Here is an 18,443-nt window from a genome sequence, read left to right on the forward strand (position 1 = left end):
TAGCGGACTGACTCATTTTTATGATTCAGTTTTCTGTCAGTTCAATAAACACTTTCTTTAAACATGTCTTTATGGGCCTATGTTCTAATGCTTTATGTAAAAGCTTCCCACTTCATTTAAATGGCTTGTTTCTTAGCTGTTTCCTTAGTGATTAAAAGTTCCAGTTGTTCCCTTCAATCTGTAACAGCTGCAGGAACAACTCTTCTTTCCAAACTAGCTCTCCTGAATTCCCGTTGTTAGAGTTGGTATCTATATTTAGCTGGTGGGATTAAATTGCAAAGGCTTCAAGCTGGGCAAAGCACACCGATCTGCCTTTTTACAGCTAGACCTGTGTGCTGCAAGGAGCTAAGGCCTTCAGTGTCCCCTTCCTTACCCAGGTTACTCACAAAATGGATTCTCAGCGGGAACTCACAGAGGAACTGCGGCTTTACCAATCCACCCTTCTTCAGGACGGTCTGAAAGATCTCCTGGAAGAAAAAAAATTCATCGATTGCACCCTAAAAGCAGGTGACAAAAGTCTTCCTTGCCACAGATTGATTTTGTCAGCTTGTAGTCCTTACTTCCGTGAGTATTTTTTATCTGAAATTGATGAGGGGAAAAAAAAGGAAGTAGTGTTAGATAATGTAGATCCTGCTGTGCTGGATTTGATCATCAAGTACCTATACTCTGCCAGTATCGACCTCAACGATGGAAACGTGCAGGATATTTTTGCCCTGGCCAGCCGCTTTCAGATCCCTTCCGTGTTCACTGTCTGTGTTTCTTATCTTCAGAAGAGACTTGCTCCTGGTAACTGTCTAGCCATCTTAAGGTTAGGACTTCTTCTCGACTGCCCAAGACTCGCCATCTCTGCCCGTGAATTTGTGTCTGATCGCTTTGTACAGATTTGCAAGGAAGAGGACTTTATGCAGCTATCTCCACAGGAACTGATCTCAGTAATTTCAAATGACAGCCTAAATGTAGAAAAGGAAGAAGCAGTATTTGAGGCAGTGATGAAATGGGTGCGAACGGACAAAGAAAACAGGGTTAAGAACCTTAGCGAAGTGTTTGATTGTATTCGTTTTCGCCTTATGACAGAAAAATATTTTAAAGATCATGTTGAGAAAGATGATATAATTAAAAGCAACCCGGAACTCCAGAAAAAAATCAAAGTTCTCAAAGATGCCTTCACAGGCAAACTCCCAGAACCTAGCAAAAATGCAGAGAAGGCTGGGGCTGGTGAGGTGAATGGTGATGTTGGTGATGAAGACTTACTTCCTGGTTACCTGAATGACATTCCCAGGCATGGGATGTTTGTCAAAGACCTCATCCTTTTGGTTAATGACACAGCTGCAGTGGCTTATGATCCCACAGAAAATGAGTGCTACCTTACTGCACTGGCTGAGCAGATTCCCAGAAATCATTCTAGCATTGTTACCCAACAAAATCAGGTATATGTGGTAGGAGGACTATATGTGGATGAAGAAAATAAAGATCAGCCTCTACAGTCTTACTTCTTCCAGGTAAGCGCTATTTTTATAAAAGTAGAGGCATAAAGGAAACTGTTATTTACCATTCTGTTAGCTGATGTGTGAATTATTCAGGCTGCTTGTGTTCTATCCTGCTTGATGTCCTATTCCAGTCCCTTGCACTTTTGCTACTTCGACAGAAATATTTAAATCAGTTAATTTAATGGCTTGTCAATATTTAAGAAAAAGTTTGGTGAAGAATGAGGCCCTAATTAATATCTAAGTGATGACTCAAGATTTTCTTTATACTCTTACCAAAATGTCAAGTTTTTCGCTGATCACGACTATGCTTTCTCAAAACCCAGTGTTTTAGTAAAACTTAAATTTATTCTTGTATCTCTTCTGAAAAAATAGGTTAGGTTATGACTTAGGGAACCTAAGACTTAGTACTTTACACATTACAAAAATGATAATTATCAGATTTTCAGCCTTTTTCCAGGTTTTCTTGAACTGATCTGAAGTTCTTAAAGGTAGCATTTTATCTGTTATTTATGTTTACTGACTAAAATATAATTTTATTGTAAATCAAGAGAATTTACGTACTTAATTTACACACTTTGGGTTACTTTTGGGGAAAAAGTATCTACACCAGTGTGACTAACTTGAATTCATTAATTATATTTAGAAATTTTTATTTACGATAATTTTTTTAAGTAGGCTCCATACCTAGTATGGAGCCTAACACTGGGCTTGAACTCACAACTCTGAGATCAAGACCTGAGTTGATATCAAGACTCGGATGCTTAACAGACTGAAACACCCAGGTGCCCCATTAATTTTTATTTATGACAAGTGACCACATGTATTTGGATCAGAGTTGTACTTAGACATTATTACAAGTTAATCTGTTTTGTGAAACCCCAGAAGTATCCAGGAAAACAAATCCTCCAAACTAATAGATTCTTTGTGGTTTATTTGAAGGGAGTTTATTTCATATTATCAACATGATATCTTTTCATCAATTTATGAAGGAATCAGTGGCTTAACTTTTATCTTGAATAATGCCAATACCAGTACTTTGTAGCTTACAGCTAGCTCAGAAGAGTTTGTTTAGGTCATAGCTTCCCAGAGCCTGAGGTTTATGGGCACTTGAGTTGGAAAGGCCAAAGATAAGTGTAGAATGTCATAGTCACTGTGAGCTCTCAGAGTGTGTGACATGCTATGCATTCACAAAATACTACTTTCAACCAGCTTTTTCTAATCTTGAAAAATCTAATAATACACGTTAATCACGATTCTTAATTTTCAAAGTTCTGTCAAAAAGTGTTAACTACAAAATATAAAAATATAATCGAAGCCATAATCATAAGTATTTGAATGCATGCCAGAAAATTTCCTAAGCCCTAATTTTAAATTCACTGAAATTTCAGAAAAGCTAAATTCTATTTAAAAGGTAATAATTATATCTAGGAAGTAAAAATGCCATCAAAACACAGATGAACAAAAACAAACAAAAAAAATACAGATGAACAGGTACCTAGAAATCATAGATTCAAGAAATACGTATAGTCTTTATTCTCTTCCATCGTGTTACTCTTCTTACTTTTATTGGCACAGCTTCTCATTTCCCTTTCAAGAAACCTATTTGATGTTCTTTATAGTTATAAAAAGTCACACAAAGTTGAAAAGATCGACTTCCTGTCATTGCGCATGCCTTGCTCCTTTTAAAAGGCACAAATAGTGCAACAAAGTACCAGGATAAAACACCTGACTATAAAAAGGGTTATTTTTGACTCACAAGAAAAAGCACGTATGAGAATATCAGGTTTTATATTGTATTTTTCTTCTTGGTCACATCTGTTTAAAATGGCTTAAGTTAGGAGTAGTATGATCTTCGATTGTATATTATAAATAAATGATGAGAATTCTTTACCTGGGTAAGAGAGGGGATTTTTTTTTTCCTTAGAATTAGTAGATTCATCAAATCTTTGAATAGCACCCCATCTTAAAGTACTCCAGGTCCAAACTTTGATCGGAAACTAGAGCCAGAGAGGTTAAATAGCTTGACAGCTCATCTATGAAAGTGCCTGGTAGGCAGTCTCCTATTACATTTGCTGTAGTAAGTGCCATAACTGGGGGTCGTGTGGGGCTGTAGGCGGTACTGTCCAACGTGAGCAGTACACCCTCCAGTCTGGGATTACAGCAGCTACTGTTCCCATTTAGAAAACAGTAGATTTATATAGCTTCTATTTGAATATCACTTAAAAGCTCTGTGAGCATTTAGTACAAAACCTGTCACAGAGCCAAACTTCATAAATGTTCATTATTTCTACTGGAGCACACACCACTTTCTTGATCAAAGGATTTGTTTTCAAGAAGGAAAACATTAGAGCTCACTATCTAGATGTTAAAATTCGTGACTGCTGAGCTAACAATATATATGTGAGGAATAAACTGCTCATCATGTGTAGTCTTAATTAGTGCTTTACTTTAACCGGAGTTATGAGGCAAGATATATACAGACTTCTACAGAGATCCCTCCCTGGCCTGCAGCCTTTAATATCTGCACCTGCTCTTGGTATCCAATTATTCTGGGGTTTATTCCTTTTTCTTCAGCTACACAGAAGTAGCACAACAGAGAACAATCTGTAACTGCATTCCCTCGTGAAGATGTGTTCTCATGCCTTGGTGTCCTTAAATGCAAACTGGAAAATCTTATAAATGACCAATAGTAAGTGCTGAAACCAATGCCAGCCATACCAGAATGACCCATGAGAGCATGGGCACTTCGAGATCTGGCTTAGGCTTGCAGAAGTGGCAGTCGCAAAAACAGGAAAGTTGCTTCTATTACTAATAGATTTTTTTTTTTTAATAGAGACAAGGGTATTTCAAATGACTTCCAATGAAAGGGTTGGAGGTTATAGCTGTTAATACCTGCCTATGTCAGAAGAAATAAAGTGAAACAGAGAGAACCTAAACAATTCTGAAGACTAGAAAAAAGATGTTGCCTAACGTCCCAGTTGTCTGTGGACTGAGCGACAGGTCCAGCTGTCCTGGGTGCCGGCTTGGGGAGTGTGTTAAATATAGCATTCTGGGGTCACTCACATACTGTGGCCCTCCCTACAGTGACAACCTCTCTTTCCTCAATGCCCTAAAAGTATTATGATGTCTTTTTTGAACCTGAAGAAGGCAACATGGGAAGAAACTTTGACAAGGAACCTCACAGTTCTAACCGATCACTAGTGACTCTATTCTCTCCCTCCTTTCTGCAGATTTTGGCATTTTAAGTAAGCCAAGTAGGTATTCTCATTTTTCCTGGTATTCCAGAGGTAAAATATGATACTTTTGGATTGCAGCTTTATTTTACCTGCAACATCTTTGACTATGTCAATGCATGCAACACAACATGTAAAATATAGCATATTGCTTGGTGCAACTGTAACTTTTTTCTAACAAGTTCCACAATGCCTCATATGTTTTTCTTTCAGCTTGATAACATAGCATCTGAGTGGGTTGGACTTCCACCTCTGCCTTCAGCCAGGTGTCTCTTTGGTCTGGGAGAGGTAGATGAAAAAATCTATGTAGTGGCAGGCAAGGACCTTCAAACAGAGGCTTCGCTGGATTCAGTATTATGCTATGATCCCGTGTAAGTTGACATGACGTTCCTGTTTCCTAAGCATTTGGGTATACAAGTACCTATTACATATTCGTAACCTTACACCCTGGCATTAACTGAAAGCACAGAAGTTCTACCATCTTTTCATTGCAGGGCTGCAAAGTGGAATGAAGTTAAAAAACTGCCTATCAAAGTCTATGGCCACAGTGTGATTTCACATAAGGGGATGATATATTGTCTAGGAGGAAAGACAGATGACAAGTAAGTACCCTAAAATCTCCTTATGGTTTACATCCAAATGATTTTTTTTTAAACTTTGAGTTTTAAAGTTTGTTTTTTTTTTTTTATTTGACAGAGAGAGAGATCACAAGCAGGCAGAGAGGCAGGCAGAGAGAGAGGAAGGGAAGCAGGCCCCCCGCTGAGCAGAGAGCCCGATGCGGGGCTCGATCCCAGCACTCTGGGATCGCGACCCGAGCCGAAGGCAGAGGCCCAACCCACTGAGCCACCCAGGTGCCCCCTTAAACTTTGAGTTTTTTAAAAAGTAAGCTCTAGCCCCAGTGTGGGGCTTGAACTCACAACCCTGAAATCAAGAGTTGCATGTTCTGTTGACTGAACCAGCCAGGCGCCCCTCCAAATGATTTTTATTGCAAGAGCTCTTAACTCCTTTCATTTGAACCTATATACTGAAATGGGACTTGGTTCTCATCTGTGATATTTTGGAAGTTAAAGTTTCAAAACAAAATTTTGAAAAGCTATTAGAGGATATTATAAATGATTTCTAAGGGAAACTGGAGGGCAATTTAAATAAAATTGAAAATTGTTAACCTGGGGCACCTGGGTGGGCTCAGTTGGAGAAGCGTCTGACCCTTGATTTCGGTTCAGGTCATGATCTCAGGGTTGTGAGAGGGACCCCTGCATTGGGCTCCATGCTCAGCAGAGACCCTGCTTGAAATTCTCTCCTCCTCCTTCTGCCCCTCCCCCTCTCTCTTTCTCTAAAATAAATAAAATCTTTTTTTTTTAAGTTGTTTAAGTAAACTTGTAGATTCCAGCATATTGCTAGGAACTAGCATGATATTGCCATCATAAGCATTCTTACAGTGAAAAAGCAGCATTTAGGAGCATAATCAAGTCTTTAATTGGGATAATTTTTTTTAAAGATTTTATTTATTTATTTGACAGACAGAGATCACAAGTAGGCAGAGAGGCAGGCAGAGAGAGAGGAGGAAGTAGGCTCCCCACTGAGCAGAGAGCCCGATGCGGGGCTTGATCCCAGGATCCTGGGATCATGACCCGAGCCGAAGGCAGAGGCTTTAACCCACTGAGCCACCCAGGCACCCAGGGCTAATTTTTAATTATATCTTACTACATTAAAACCAATAGGCTTTGCGGGCACCTAGATGGCACAGTAGATTAACCCTTGGACTCTTGGTTTTGACTTAGGTTGTGATCTCCAGGTCCTGAGATCAAGTCCCTAGTGGTGTACCCCTAGTTGGCCTCCCCAAATTGGGCTCCCCACTAGGTGCAGTCTGCTTGAGATTGTCTCTCCCTCTCCTTCTGCCCCTCCCACTTGTGCTTTTGCACTCTCCCTCCCTCTCTAAAATAAATTGATAAATCATTAAAAAAAAAAAAACAACAGTGGGCTTTCTTATTCTTTTGACCATAACTAAATAAAAATTAAGTCTACCTCTGTAATGTAACACTTAAAATATAAGTGCTAAAGGGATAGTATATAAAAATACTACAGATTTGTCCTTTCCATTCATAAAAGAGAATTTAGATAGATGAGTTTGAAACTGAAAAGCATGGGGACTGAAAAGAGTGCAGTTGTTTCCTAAGCAATGTTTCACTGACTTATTCCTGGACAGAGGGCATATTAAAAACATTTAACAACAGGTCACAAAGAGGCACTGATCAAACAGAACTATTGCACCTGGTTCACCCACTAGTGTCCAGTGTCTTGTGAGAAAAACAGGATGAAAATCATAGAACTTGATTTCTAGGCACTTCTCAAGGGATAGTTCGTTAGGAAAAAGATTTTGTAACTCAAGGGGAGAAGTGAGTTCAGAGTGCTCTAGGAATCAGTTAATTAAATGAGTAACCCATCTGGTAAAATGAAGATTTTCAGTTTAAATAGTAAGAATTAATTTCTTGACCCTGAAAACTCTGCCTAATTTGGCTTTTGCCCAGATTGCTTAATAAATAAAGATGTCAATCTTCTAAAGGGAACCAGAATTAAGAATTAAATGGACAAAGCAGGAAAGGAGAGTAAAATATGGAAATATGGAAATGTGCTAGGAATAAAGACCTCTATATTCTTAGTGAATAATTAATGGTCATTATTAAATTAAAAAGATATATAACAGAGGAAATATGATTTTTTTAAAAGATTTTATTTATTTATTTGACAGAGAGACAGCAAGAGTAGGAACACAAGCAGGGGGAGTGGGAGAGAAAAAAGCTGGCTCCCCGCTAAACAGGGAGCCCAACGTCGGACTCATCCTGAGACCCCCAAATCCTGACCTGAGCCAAAGGCAGATACTTAAAACTGAGCCCCCCAGGCACCCCAAAAAACGTGATTTTAAAAAGCAGTGGGAACCTGGGGCACCTGGGTGGTTCAGTGGGTTAAAGCCTCTGCCTTCGGCTCAGGTCATGATCCCAGGGTTCTGGGATCCAGCCCCACATCGGGCTCTCTGCTCCATGGGGAGCCTGCTTCCTCCTCTCTCTCTCTTCCTGCCTGCCTACTTGTGATCTCTGTCTGTCAAATAAATAAATAAAATCTTTAAAAAAAAAAAAAAGCAGTGGGAACCTAAAAAAAAAAAAGAAAAAGAAAAAGCAAAACAGAAACAGACTCATGGATACAGGAAACAAACTGGTGGTTACCAGAGTGAGGGTTGAGGATGGATGGATAATATTGTAATAACTTTGTATGGTACCTAGACTCACCATGGGGGATCATTTCATAATGTATAAAAATATCAAATCCCTGTGATACACACCTGAAATGAATATGATATGGTATGTCAATTATATATCAATTTAAAAAATAAAGTAAAAATAAATGACTATTTTAAAAAGGGCTTTTACACAGTCTATCCTGTTCAAAGATAACATATACTGAAATTTTTATATTTTCCTTAATCTAAGCTATTCCCATCAAATAAATATTTAAAGGAAAGCCATATTACAAACTTAGTGCAAAATCTTATTTTGGGTATTTTTCCTGACTAAATGGCATGGAAAATGTGTATTAAGCAGTGTGTTCTGACTTTGGAAATGTAGTGACCCTGCCAAATGATTTGAATTGTTTCCTTCAAGTGGTATTAGTAACTAGGAAATTGATATGTCAGTGAAAGCATACAGGTCTTGTCAGTAAGAATATATTAATCTTGAGAATATGATTAACCAAGACAACATTGCTTGACGAATGCCAAAGTCAAGAAATTTGAAATGAGTCATTATCTAAAAGTAAGCACTGAATCACACTAGTTAAACCACTGGATTTGAAGAACATGATTTTGTAATCATGCCCTTGTCAAGAAGTTTTAAAGTAATACTTATAGTCAAATACTAGCAGAAGTTCTTCTACTCTGAATACATGGTTTTTCATAAGACTAAAGAAAAGAAGTCCTCACAAAAAGTTGGGGATTTTGTTTGTTTGCTTTTTGACTTTACCAAATACATTCAGGGGTGCCCGGCTGGCTCAGTTGGTAGAGCATGTGATTCTTTTTTTTTTTCTTTTTTAAAGATTTTATTTATTTATTTGACAGACAGAGATCACAAGTAGGCAGACAGGCAGGCAGAGAGAGAGGAGAAAGCAGGCTCTCTGCTGAGCTGAAGGCAGAGGTTCAACCCACTAAGCCACCCAGGCGCCCCTGAGCATGTGATTCTTGATCTTGGGGTTGTGAGTTCAAGCTGCACTGGGCATAAAGCGTACTTTAAAAAAGTGAAAACAGGGGCGCCCTGGTGGCTCAGTCATTCAGTGTCTGCCTTCCACTCAAGTCGTGATCCCAGGGTCCTGGGATGGAGCCCCGCATCAGGCTCCCTGCTCAGCTGCAAGCCGGCTTCTCCCTCTTCCACTCCGCCTGCTTGTGTTCCCTCTCCCGCTGTGTCTCTCTCTGTCAAATAAATAAAATCTTTAAAACAATATATATAAAATATATATTTTTAAAAAAAAAAAGTAAAAACAGGGACGCCTGGGTGGTTCAGATGGTTAAGCATCTGCCTTTGGCTCAGGTCATCTTCTCCAGGTCCTGGGATCGAGCCCTGAGTTAGGCTCCCTGCTCAGCGAAAAATCTGCCTCTCCCTCTCCTTCTCCTCCTGCCCCTGCCCCCCAACTCCGCGTTTGTGCACGTGTACACACACACACACACTCTCTCTCTCTCTCAAATGAATAAATAAAATCTTTTTTAAAGCAAAAACAAAACAAAAAATGCACAAATATATCCAGCTAATCAGTTATTATTTCGCATTTTGAACTCCCATCAGTAAATTATGGATAACTTTAAGGAAGATACTAACTCAGATAAGTATAGGTTTTCTTGGTAGCATTTAGCGTATAAAACTGTTCTCATTACTCATCTACTCCCATGACTGGTTGCCTATAGTCCCAGATTTCTTAAAAATGCATTGGTGTATTAATGATATACTAAAATGAATTGAGCCATCATATTAAATTTAAAATAGGTACTTCCATACCTAATTTTTGAAATTAACTGATCCATTCCTAGGAGATTCAAATAATAAGATCAACTTAACTTTTTTATTACTTAGCACAGTAAAAGATTTATGAATTTTGTTTAGTTCTATTCCTGTCTTCCACTGAATTTAGCAACGGAAAGGATTAAAATCTACTCTGGGCAGTTGCCAAAAGGAAAGTTACCCTACCTTCCAGTAGTATAATTAAGTTCCCCACATTTGGAATTGTCATATATTCAGATTAAGAATACTTTGAGTTTTTCTAATTATGTTTTATGTATTTCAGATGGAAAGCAAAGCTAAATGATTAGTGAAATTGCTTCCTTCAGAAAAGGAAGTTTTTAAAAGGACCATTTTGTTGTCTTTTATGTTTACAGAAAGTGTACAAACAGGGTGTTTATCTACAACCCCAAAAAAGGAGACTGGAAGGATCTGGCTCCAATGAAAATCCCGCGTTCCATGTTCGGAGTGGCAGTGCATAAAGGCAAAATTGTGATTGCGGGAGGTGTCACTGAAGATGGTCTTTCAGCTTCAGTGGAAGCTTTTGACCTCACAACCAATAAGTGAGTTGCTGTATCTTACTACAGCATATTAATCACTCTACTTTCCAACTTTGGATGAAAATTAAACTTTCTAATTAGGGCATGGGGAGAGGAAGGCAGGGAGGCAAGGATTAAAAGGAAACATCTGGATCTGGGTTTCTTCTGCTGGTACTGGGTGTGAAATGCCTAACATTCTGATGCATTAAGTGGGTTTGCAATTTGGAATACATAAACCTCAAGTTAATGCCAGAATGTTCCATTTATCCTTTTTATTAACTTAACTTTGTGAGTTTAGTCTTGCAAAGGTAATGCTAATGAATAATCAGATGCATGTGGATGGATATACATATCTCCATATGGTTATTTGATTTGAAATATGTGGTTTGTGTAAGGACGGAAAGACCTCCACTTAGCTTGTGATGTTTGTAAAGTATGAATGCTTCAGAAATTTTTTTAACGCTCTTTATAATTTTCTTAAAATGTTCATATATAAGATTTTACTGCCTTAAAGTTAATGTGAAAAGATATTTGACAGATATTCTTTGTGTAAAATTAGTCTTTTTCAAATTTTTGAGCTCACTCATCTGGATAAGTATATAGTTTTTATACTCCTAGTTTAGCAATGAAGAAAAAATTAGAGTACCGTCATTACTTTTTTAAGGAACCATGTAATGTCTGATTACAAAATAGACGTTAGTATCTGAAAATCACCAAGGAATTTTTATGGGAGAGGATTTAAATTATCGTGAAAAATCATCTTTTTTGAAAACTGTGTATTATGAGTAAACACTCATAAGAAGTTAAAAAGCAACTCACAGAATTGTAAATACTCTATGCTCTTAGTTTTTTTCATATGTGTGTATAGAAGTTTATATTTAAATTTGTATGCTTTTTGAGAAATAACAAAATTACACTAAAATGTTCCTTACGATTACGCTGGAGGCTATGATTATGGGTGATAGTTGTTTTCTTCTATACCTTTCTATATTTCCAGATTTTCTCCAATGTACATATACTATTTTTATAGTTAGAAAAACAGATAATATCTTTAGAGTAAAGGTCCACTTTTAATGCCAGAGTAATCAAATAGAGAATTTCAAAATTATTAACTCATTCTAGATTCTTGATCCTGCCAACTGATTTGATTGATTTTATAGTTATGTGTCCTATTTCATATGGCTGTTAACATTAAAAAGTCCCCTTAAATCCTTTATTTAAAAAGATGTAGTATAAGTCATCAAAAAGAAAATTACCAACCCTAGTTTCTAAACTAGGATAATATAAAGTTAGTCACATGCCTTTATTGCAAAGGATTTGAAGATTTCTTGAGAAATGATCGAAATCAGAGTTTCTAAAAATGTGTTATTAGCATTCAAATGAATTCCAACACCGTAGGACCTAGGAGGCCTAGAACTGCCACAAAACGCCCACTGTTTATATCACCATTGCTGAACATGCGAACTGATGAAGGAAATATTCTGGGATTGACATATTGAGAGCTTTATAGTTAATCTGGTTACATCTTTCCAATAAAGGAATATGTCAATATTTTTCAGTAACAAACTTAATCTTCTAGTTGTAGATGCCTTTGCTACTTGAATTTTTAAATTAAATTTTTATATAATTGTTCAGTAAATACATGTGACATTTCCTTAGGTTTTACATTGACTCTATTTTCAAAAATTCCTAGATGGGAAGTAATGACTGAATTTCCCCAAGAAAGAAGTTCCATCAGTTTGGTCGGCCTGGCTGGATCCCTATATGCCATCGGTGGTTTTGCCATGATTCAACTGGAGTCCAAAGAGTTTGCCCCCACTGAAGTCAATGACATATGGAAGTAAGTTTTTTTGACTCCCAGTTTTCAGGACTAAATAGCAAATCAAATAACTGATAACAGATAAGACAAACAATTTTGCAGTAAAGAGTAGGCCAGATTTTCCCAACATGGATGCTTCTTCTTGGTAGTAGACTAAACACTTTTCGAACCTAACTGGACTTCTGCACGTGCCACTTACTTGAGCATCAAGTACTGCTTCTAATTGTGCCTGGGGAAGGAGTCTTCTGGGCCTGTGAATCGGGAAAATGAGAGTTGGACTGGTGATCCCGTGAGCTCCATTCTGGCTGTAAAAGTGTACTGCTCTAGGCATCTAGCAGAGCAAAGGCTACTTCCAACCCTTTCTACCAATGAGTACTTGATATCCTCAGAAAACAGAGTTCTGAAGAAACACATAACTTCTTGAGTTTCCGTGAATTCATTAATTCTCTTTTGAATCTAATGTAAATGGTTTTCCAGTTTTTGAGGATTCAGTTACAAAAGCTACTTAAAAAGAAAAAGTGAAAAGTAGCGATCCATTTTACCGGTCAGATAGGAGCTGGTCAGATGTCCCAAGTACGACACTTGCAGTTCTTACTCATTTGAGTATTTTAAGTTAGGCTTAAAACTAAGGTAGTATTTATACAGCATGTGTGGGGTGGAGAATTCTACCATAGTTTCTGATGCTGTGAACACCCCCTGGAGAACGGGTGTATACAAGAAGTCTTGGGAGACAGGTAGATTGTGTCATGCATAGAGAGTCACGTAGTTGGGCAGGGCATACACTATGCAGATATCTGGTTACCATTAGGACACCTCATGGGTCTGCCAAATGATGCCTGCTGCCTTCAGCCCAGGAACTGTGCTTGCTGAGAAAAATTCATAGTAGGTAGATCTCAGTTTCCTGAGGTGAGCATTACTGAGTTCATCCTATACACTTAACCAGAAGTTGCCAAACTCATGCTTTCCCTCTCAGCTTAAAGGCCAGCCCCCACTCTCAAGGATGGAGGCCTTTCCCTGGTCTGTGACCAGATTGTCCAGAACCTTGGATTCTGGATTCTTCAGGATTTCTGCCTCAAGGGATGGCCTATGGACTAGCAGTGATGGCATCTCCTGAGAGTCTCTTAGAAATGCAGAATCCCAGGCCCCACCCTAAACTCACTCAATCAGAATCTTCATTTTAACAAGAGTCCCAGGTGATTTGCATGCACATTTAAATTTGTAGGGACCGCTCTGGAAGAGGGATCAGTGAAGGTATACCACCAAGGCTGAGAGTGGGAAGTGTATGTTATTGGTTCTATACCTGACCCAGCACATGCCTCATTCCCTGGGGAATGGGAAGGCTGAAAGGCCCATGGCTTACCCAAGCAATTATTTTGTACATCAAACATCATTTCCTTGTGTGTTGTGATAGTAGCTAGCTGTGGAGAGGGCAAGAAAGAAAATGGCTCTAAGGGCTATAAACTATTCCTCATCTCCCCCGCAAAAAGAAGGAGGAAGAAAGAAAAGTGGAAATTTCCAAGGAAGAAAGAGTCTAGATTTAGGAAGAGGTTGAGATGGAAAAAGACTGGAAGCAGTAGGGGAAAAAAAGAATGAAATAATGGGAGGGCTAAGAAGGTCAGGGTTTTTGGAAAACAGGGATGGATACCAACAGTGAGATAGGCAGTGATTCTTAACCCTCGCTGCACATTTAAATCACCTGGGATGTTTTTTAAAATATACCAGTGCTTGGACTTCTGTGCAGGCCATTTATATCAGGATTTCTGCCGTCAGGTCCTAAAACCTTCTCAGGTGATTCTACCAGGCAGCCAGGGTTGAGAAACAGTGATGTTGGGAAATGGTGCCATCAGTCAGCTGAATCCCATCTGAGCCTCTCTGCTTCCTACTGGTGACCAAAAGCCAAGTTGCTTCAGTGGGAGGATGCGGTAGGCAGCAAAGGGGAGCATCTCCACTAAAAGTAGCCCTTACCCTGCTGAGGGAGGCTTGAAAGAGGGATCCTCTCTGATGATGGTGTATTTTGCGATTAGGACAGTGGTTCCCAAGGCTCACCCAGGGAGCTTCAGGAAGTATTGACACCTCTGTCCTACCACCACTGACTATGATTTAATCAGTCCAGGGTATGGTCTGGGCTTTGAAACTTTCAAAAGACCTCTGGTGCAGACAAGTTTGGGAACCACCCAACTGGGGAAAGGCAAGAATACATTCATCACTGTCTGCTTAGCTGTAAAACTTTAAATTTAGGTACTGGGGTTTCCACTCGGGTGATAAAATCTAGAACAATAATTCTCAAATCTTGCTGCATATTAGAATCCCTTAGGGAACTTTAAAAAAATGCTCATGCCCAGGCCATACACCATACCAGTTAAGTCAATCTCTGGGGATGAGAGCCAGGCATCAATATTTTTAATGTCTCTAGGTGGGTTCTAAATGTGCAAGTCATGTTTGAGAACCAGTGATCTGTTGTGGTTCCCAAGGCAGCATCAGCACCACCTGGGTACTTGATAAATATGCAAATTCTCAGGCCTTACCTCAGATCTACAGAAACTTTGGGGAAGGAGTCCAGCAAACTGTGCTCTAGCAAGCCCTCCAGGTGACTCACATGTGTGCTAACATTGACAGCAATTCACCTGCAGAAAGGTGGCTGCCCATCTGTCCTCAACTTCCTAGTGAATCTACCCACACATGCAGATGAAATTCAGAGACAAAAACTATTGGTAATACCTGTATACCACATTCTAAACCTACATACCGCCTTAGTGTGATGTGTAAAAAATTTTTTTTTCCATTCTTAATTTTTTTATTGAAATCTTTCCATTATTTAGGATTGACCAAGCTGAAAGTAAAAATATAACTGCCAAGAAGCAAATGCTTCTAAGACTCATTTACCCTCCTACTGCTTAAATGTGCTCACTTTCTCATTTAAAACTATTCCTTATCTTTTAGTGTGTTGCCCCAAATTTTGCAGAGATAATTAAGGTTCTTCCCTTTATTAGTTGTAAAATATTTTTGTCTACCTAGCATAAAAATCACTTGTTGCACAGTGCAAATGTTAAGATTAAATTTGGACCACTGATGATATTAAGTCAGATACCACACAGCTTATATAGGCATTATCCAATTTTAAAAATTATTACTTTAAATCTTATTCATCATTATAGGATGATTTAGGGGTATTTCTTATGTGTCAACTATTGATAGCTTCTGGAGAAGGGGAGGACACTAAGAGGAGTAAGATGTTATTTGCCCTCAAGTACCCTTGAGCTTGTTGAGAACATAAATATAGGGGAAAAAATTAAAAGAATTTTAACTGCTATAATAGATACTATATAAAGGACAATGTGAGAAATGAAGGGAAACTACAAAATCTGCTTGAGGAAGGAAAGAAAGGCTTCAGAGAGAAGGCAGCATTTCGGAATTGCTCATGCAGAGAAGGCATTCCAGGCACCAGGCAGAGTAGAGGCACACATATTTCAAAGCAATTCAAGTTGCCTGTATCTTTATAACCGTGACTCTTCCCCCCAGGGAACAACCTAGTGTTAGTTCTTACCTAACATCAAGCGCAAAATCTAAGAGGAGTACTCGCACAAGACATTAATGGGGAAGGGAAATGGGTTCTTCTGGAGTGATCACTAGTGTCAGGTGGCATGCTGGGCACAAATATATTGGAACAACTGAAATTATAATCAAGGCATCTGGCGACCCCTGTTCTTCCCAGTTCTTACTCTTAAGGTAGAGTCAACTGACCTTGACTCATAGAGACTGGCCATCATTATTGGTCCAAAGGTGAACAACTGATGGCTTCAACTGTTGATTACTCTTAGTCTCTGAATAGTCTTTGATTCCCAGAAAAGGCTTAGCTGCCTAAGCATCCTGATTAAATACCATGGCGGTGGTTCAGGAGTTCAGACACACGCTCATTCAGGGAAAGCATATTTGGGGAGGAATGTATTCCACCAGTCAGGTGCATCCTCCTCTGGACAAAAGCCAATAGGATTTTCTCAAAAACCCATATTTGTATACTGAATACTAGGAAAACTATAGAGCTATTTAAAAGCTGCTTATTGATTACTTTTCTTTTTTCTCCATCAGGTATGAAGATGATAAAAAAGAATGGGCCGGGATGTTGAAGGAAATACGTTATGCTTCAGGAGCTAGTTGCCTAGCAACACGTTTAAACCTCTTCAAACTGTCTAAACTATAAACAGGGAGGTGAAAAAAAAATACAATAGAATGGGATGTGTTTTGTTTGGAAATAGGGCTTTAATTTATTCTGTTTTTCAAAAGCCTACACAGAGATTCATGTAGAAATTATTCACTAAATTACTGTCCATGAGGTTAGCAGTGGGCATCATAACCTCAAGTCACTGAAATCCCAGGTGTAATGATCATTGTTTAAAACCATTTTCTAGTAAGAAATTAAATATTAAGTTGAATGGATTATTTCTTTTGTTACTCTGTCTCAATCAACTGTAAAGATTTCTAAATTTGGGTTGTTTACGAATTCTTTCACTTGCATTGTTACGGTAACTTTACACTCATTTTCTATTATATATGAAATTGGAATGAAATATGTACATCTACATTTTTTAATGTCTAAAGTATCAAATATTACTTTCCCTTGTGCTTCAAGATATGACAAGAATCCTATGCATTATGTTAAAGATTACATGCCATAAGAAAACTTTGGAAATGCCTTTTAAGAAGTGTAATAAATGGGTCTCATTTGAAGGGAAAAAATCTCTAAGTAGTCAAATTCAAGTGGTCTTCCTTTTTTTCTCCATTCCTTTTGTGATACTAGTATATTGTTATTTAAATCATATTAAATTTTTTTTTAATTAAACACCAGTAAACCACAGTCTTCAAGCTCCTAACTACAGTATCTATGGTAGAAGGGTTAAGGATTGTCCTCAGGAAATGAATTGACTCTAAATTGCCAGGCATTAGTTGGGGCCAGTGAGTGTACTGGAGGAGGGTATGTATTTGTTGGTTTAAGCTTTATCTATATTTTCCATGAAAGAGCTACCTATTCATTAATTTCTGATAGAAAGGTGACTGTATTATTGCATTTTCTGGGATGTGAAACACCATATTCAATATGTCGTTCTTAATGTACACACTAAGTTGACATCTCAGTCTGTCCACAACCATCGATGCTTCCACAGATACGTTTGCCTTCTATCCTTACACATCTTATTTTCTGAAAAACCTGACTTGGAGCTAATTTGGAATGTTCCACTATTACTTGTCAAGCAATTCATGAAGAAAAGATGAGTCTTCATACAGGATTATTGTCTCTACCATAAATATGGGAACTTCCAACAAAACCCAGTTTTACTTTGGATCTCTGATGTAGAATCCTGAGTACTTTTCTGTATTGACAAATACTGCCCTAGACTATACCACCATTATACAATCCACAAATCCTGAGGATGGGAAACTCCACAGGTTTTCCAGCAGATAACTCTTTGGAAGAGAATGTGGGAGATGCTTATAAACTAAGACACACTTAAAGGGGGTGAGGTGCAAATTATGGTCTCTATAGAGATGCAAACCTGAATGATAAAACTGTTAGAGGAAGTGCTTACTATAAAAGCAAGATAGTGGCTACTTTGGGGGACCCAGGGGATCCTGGGATCATGACCTGAGCAAAGGAGGACACTTAACTCACCGAGCCACCCAGGCATCCAGCTAAGTAACGATATTTTAAACAAGGTACTTCAACTAAACCTAAATCAAATATCAACAGACCAAAACTTAACGCAGGACCCATGTTTTATAGCTATGCTTAAGACTCAAGGTGCTCTGGCTACCAACTTCTTTAGGGACAGAATGAACTTAGAGGGTCATTAAGTCAGAAGACAGTAAGTTTCAGATGCTAATTACCTGCACTCGCACCAGGTGGCCTGAGGATAATTACTACACGGTTTTCTGCCCAGCACAAATAAATCATTCTTGGAAGAAGGGATAGGGGTTATATCACATAGTAGGCCTTTAATAACTATTTTATTGAATAAATGTGTTGTAAAACAAGAGAAAATCATTATTTCCCCATCATGGGTAGGAGAAGATCAGGTCAAAATTGGTCCATTTCCCACTCCCATCTCTTTATTTCCATTTATTAAAAAAAAAAAAAAATTCTGTCTCCTCCCACTTTCTATTAAACCAGTCAGATTTCCACACACAGCCCTTCCCCAAAACTCCTCCTCGCAAGGTTACCAATGATTTTCATGTTGCTAAGTTTAATGGACATTTCCCAATCCTCATTTTACCTGAGCCATCAGCAACATCTGATACAACTGCTCACCCCCTCCTCCTCCTCCTCCTTGAAATGC

The 18,443-nt window shown here is 38.4% G+C and overlaps 1 protein-coding gene across 1 annotated transcript; it reads left to right on the forward strand.

The window, feature by feature from the left end:
* The first annotated feature begins 300 nt into the window (after positions 1–300).
* Positions 301–16,850, forward strand: KLHL41 (kelch like family member 41). Its single transcript, XM_032880389.1, has 6 exons — positions 301–1,499; positions 4,934–5,091; positions 5,215–5,322; positions 10,134–10,319; positions 11,989–12,135; positions 16,201–16,850. Exons 1-6 carry the CDS (start codon positions 390–392, stop codon positions 16,310–16,312), a joined length of 1,821 nt encoding a protein of 606 aa, XP_032736280.1. The 5' UTR covers positions 301–389; the 3' UTR covers positions 16,313–16,850.
* The last annotated feature ends 1,593 nt before the right edge of the window (positions 16,851–18,443 follow it).

The sequence above is a fragment of the Lontra canadensis genome, unplaced genomic scaffold (assembly GCF_010015895.1).
Source record: "Lontra canadensis isolate GAN:19392208 unplaced genomic scaffold, GSC_riverotter_1.0 scaffold69, whole genome shotgun sequence".
NCBI classification, from domain to species: Eukaryota; Metazoa; Chordata; class Mammalia; order Carnivora; family Mustelidae; genus Lontra; species Lontra canadensis.

What these genes read in the sequence shown, in the direction of transcription:
- KLHL41 (XM_032880389.1), top strand. Translation starts at nt 390, where the DNA reads ATGGATTCTCAGCGGGAACTCACAGAGGAACTGCGGCTTTACCAATCC. An exon ending in GGAGGAAAGACAGATGACAA is followed by an intron (nt 5,323 to 10,133) that starts GTAAGTACCCTA and finishes TTATGTTTACAG; the next exon opens with AAAGTGTACAAACAGGGTGT. An exon ending in GAAGTCAATGACATATGGAA is followed by an intron (nt 12,136 to 16,200) that starts GTAAGTTTTTTT and finishes TTTCTCCATCAG; the next exon opens with GTATGAAGATGATAAAAAAG.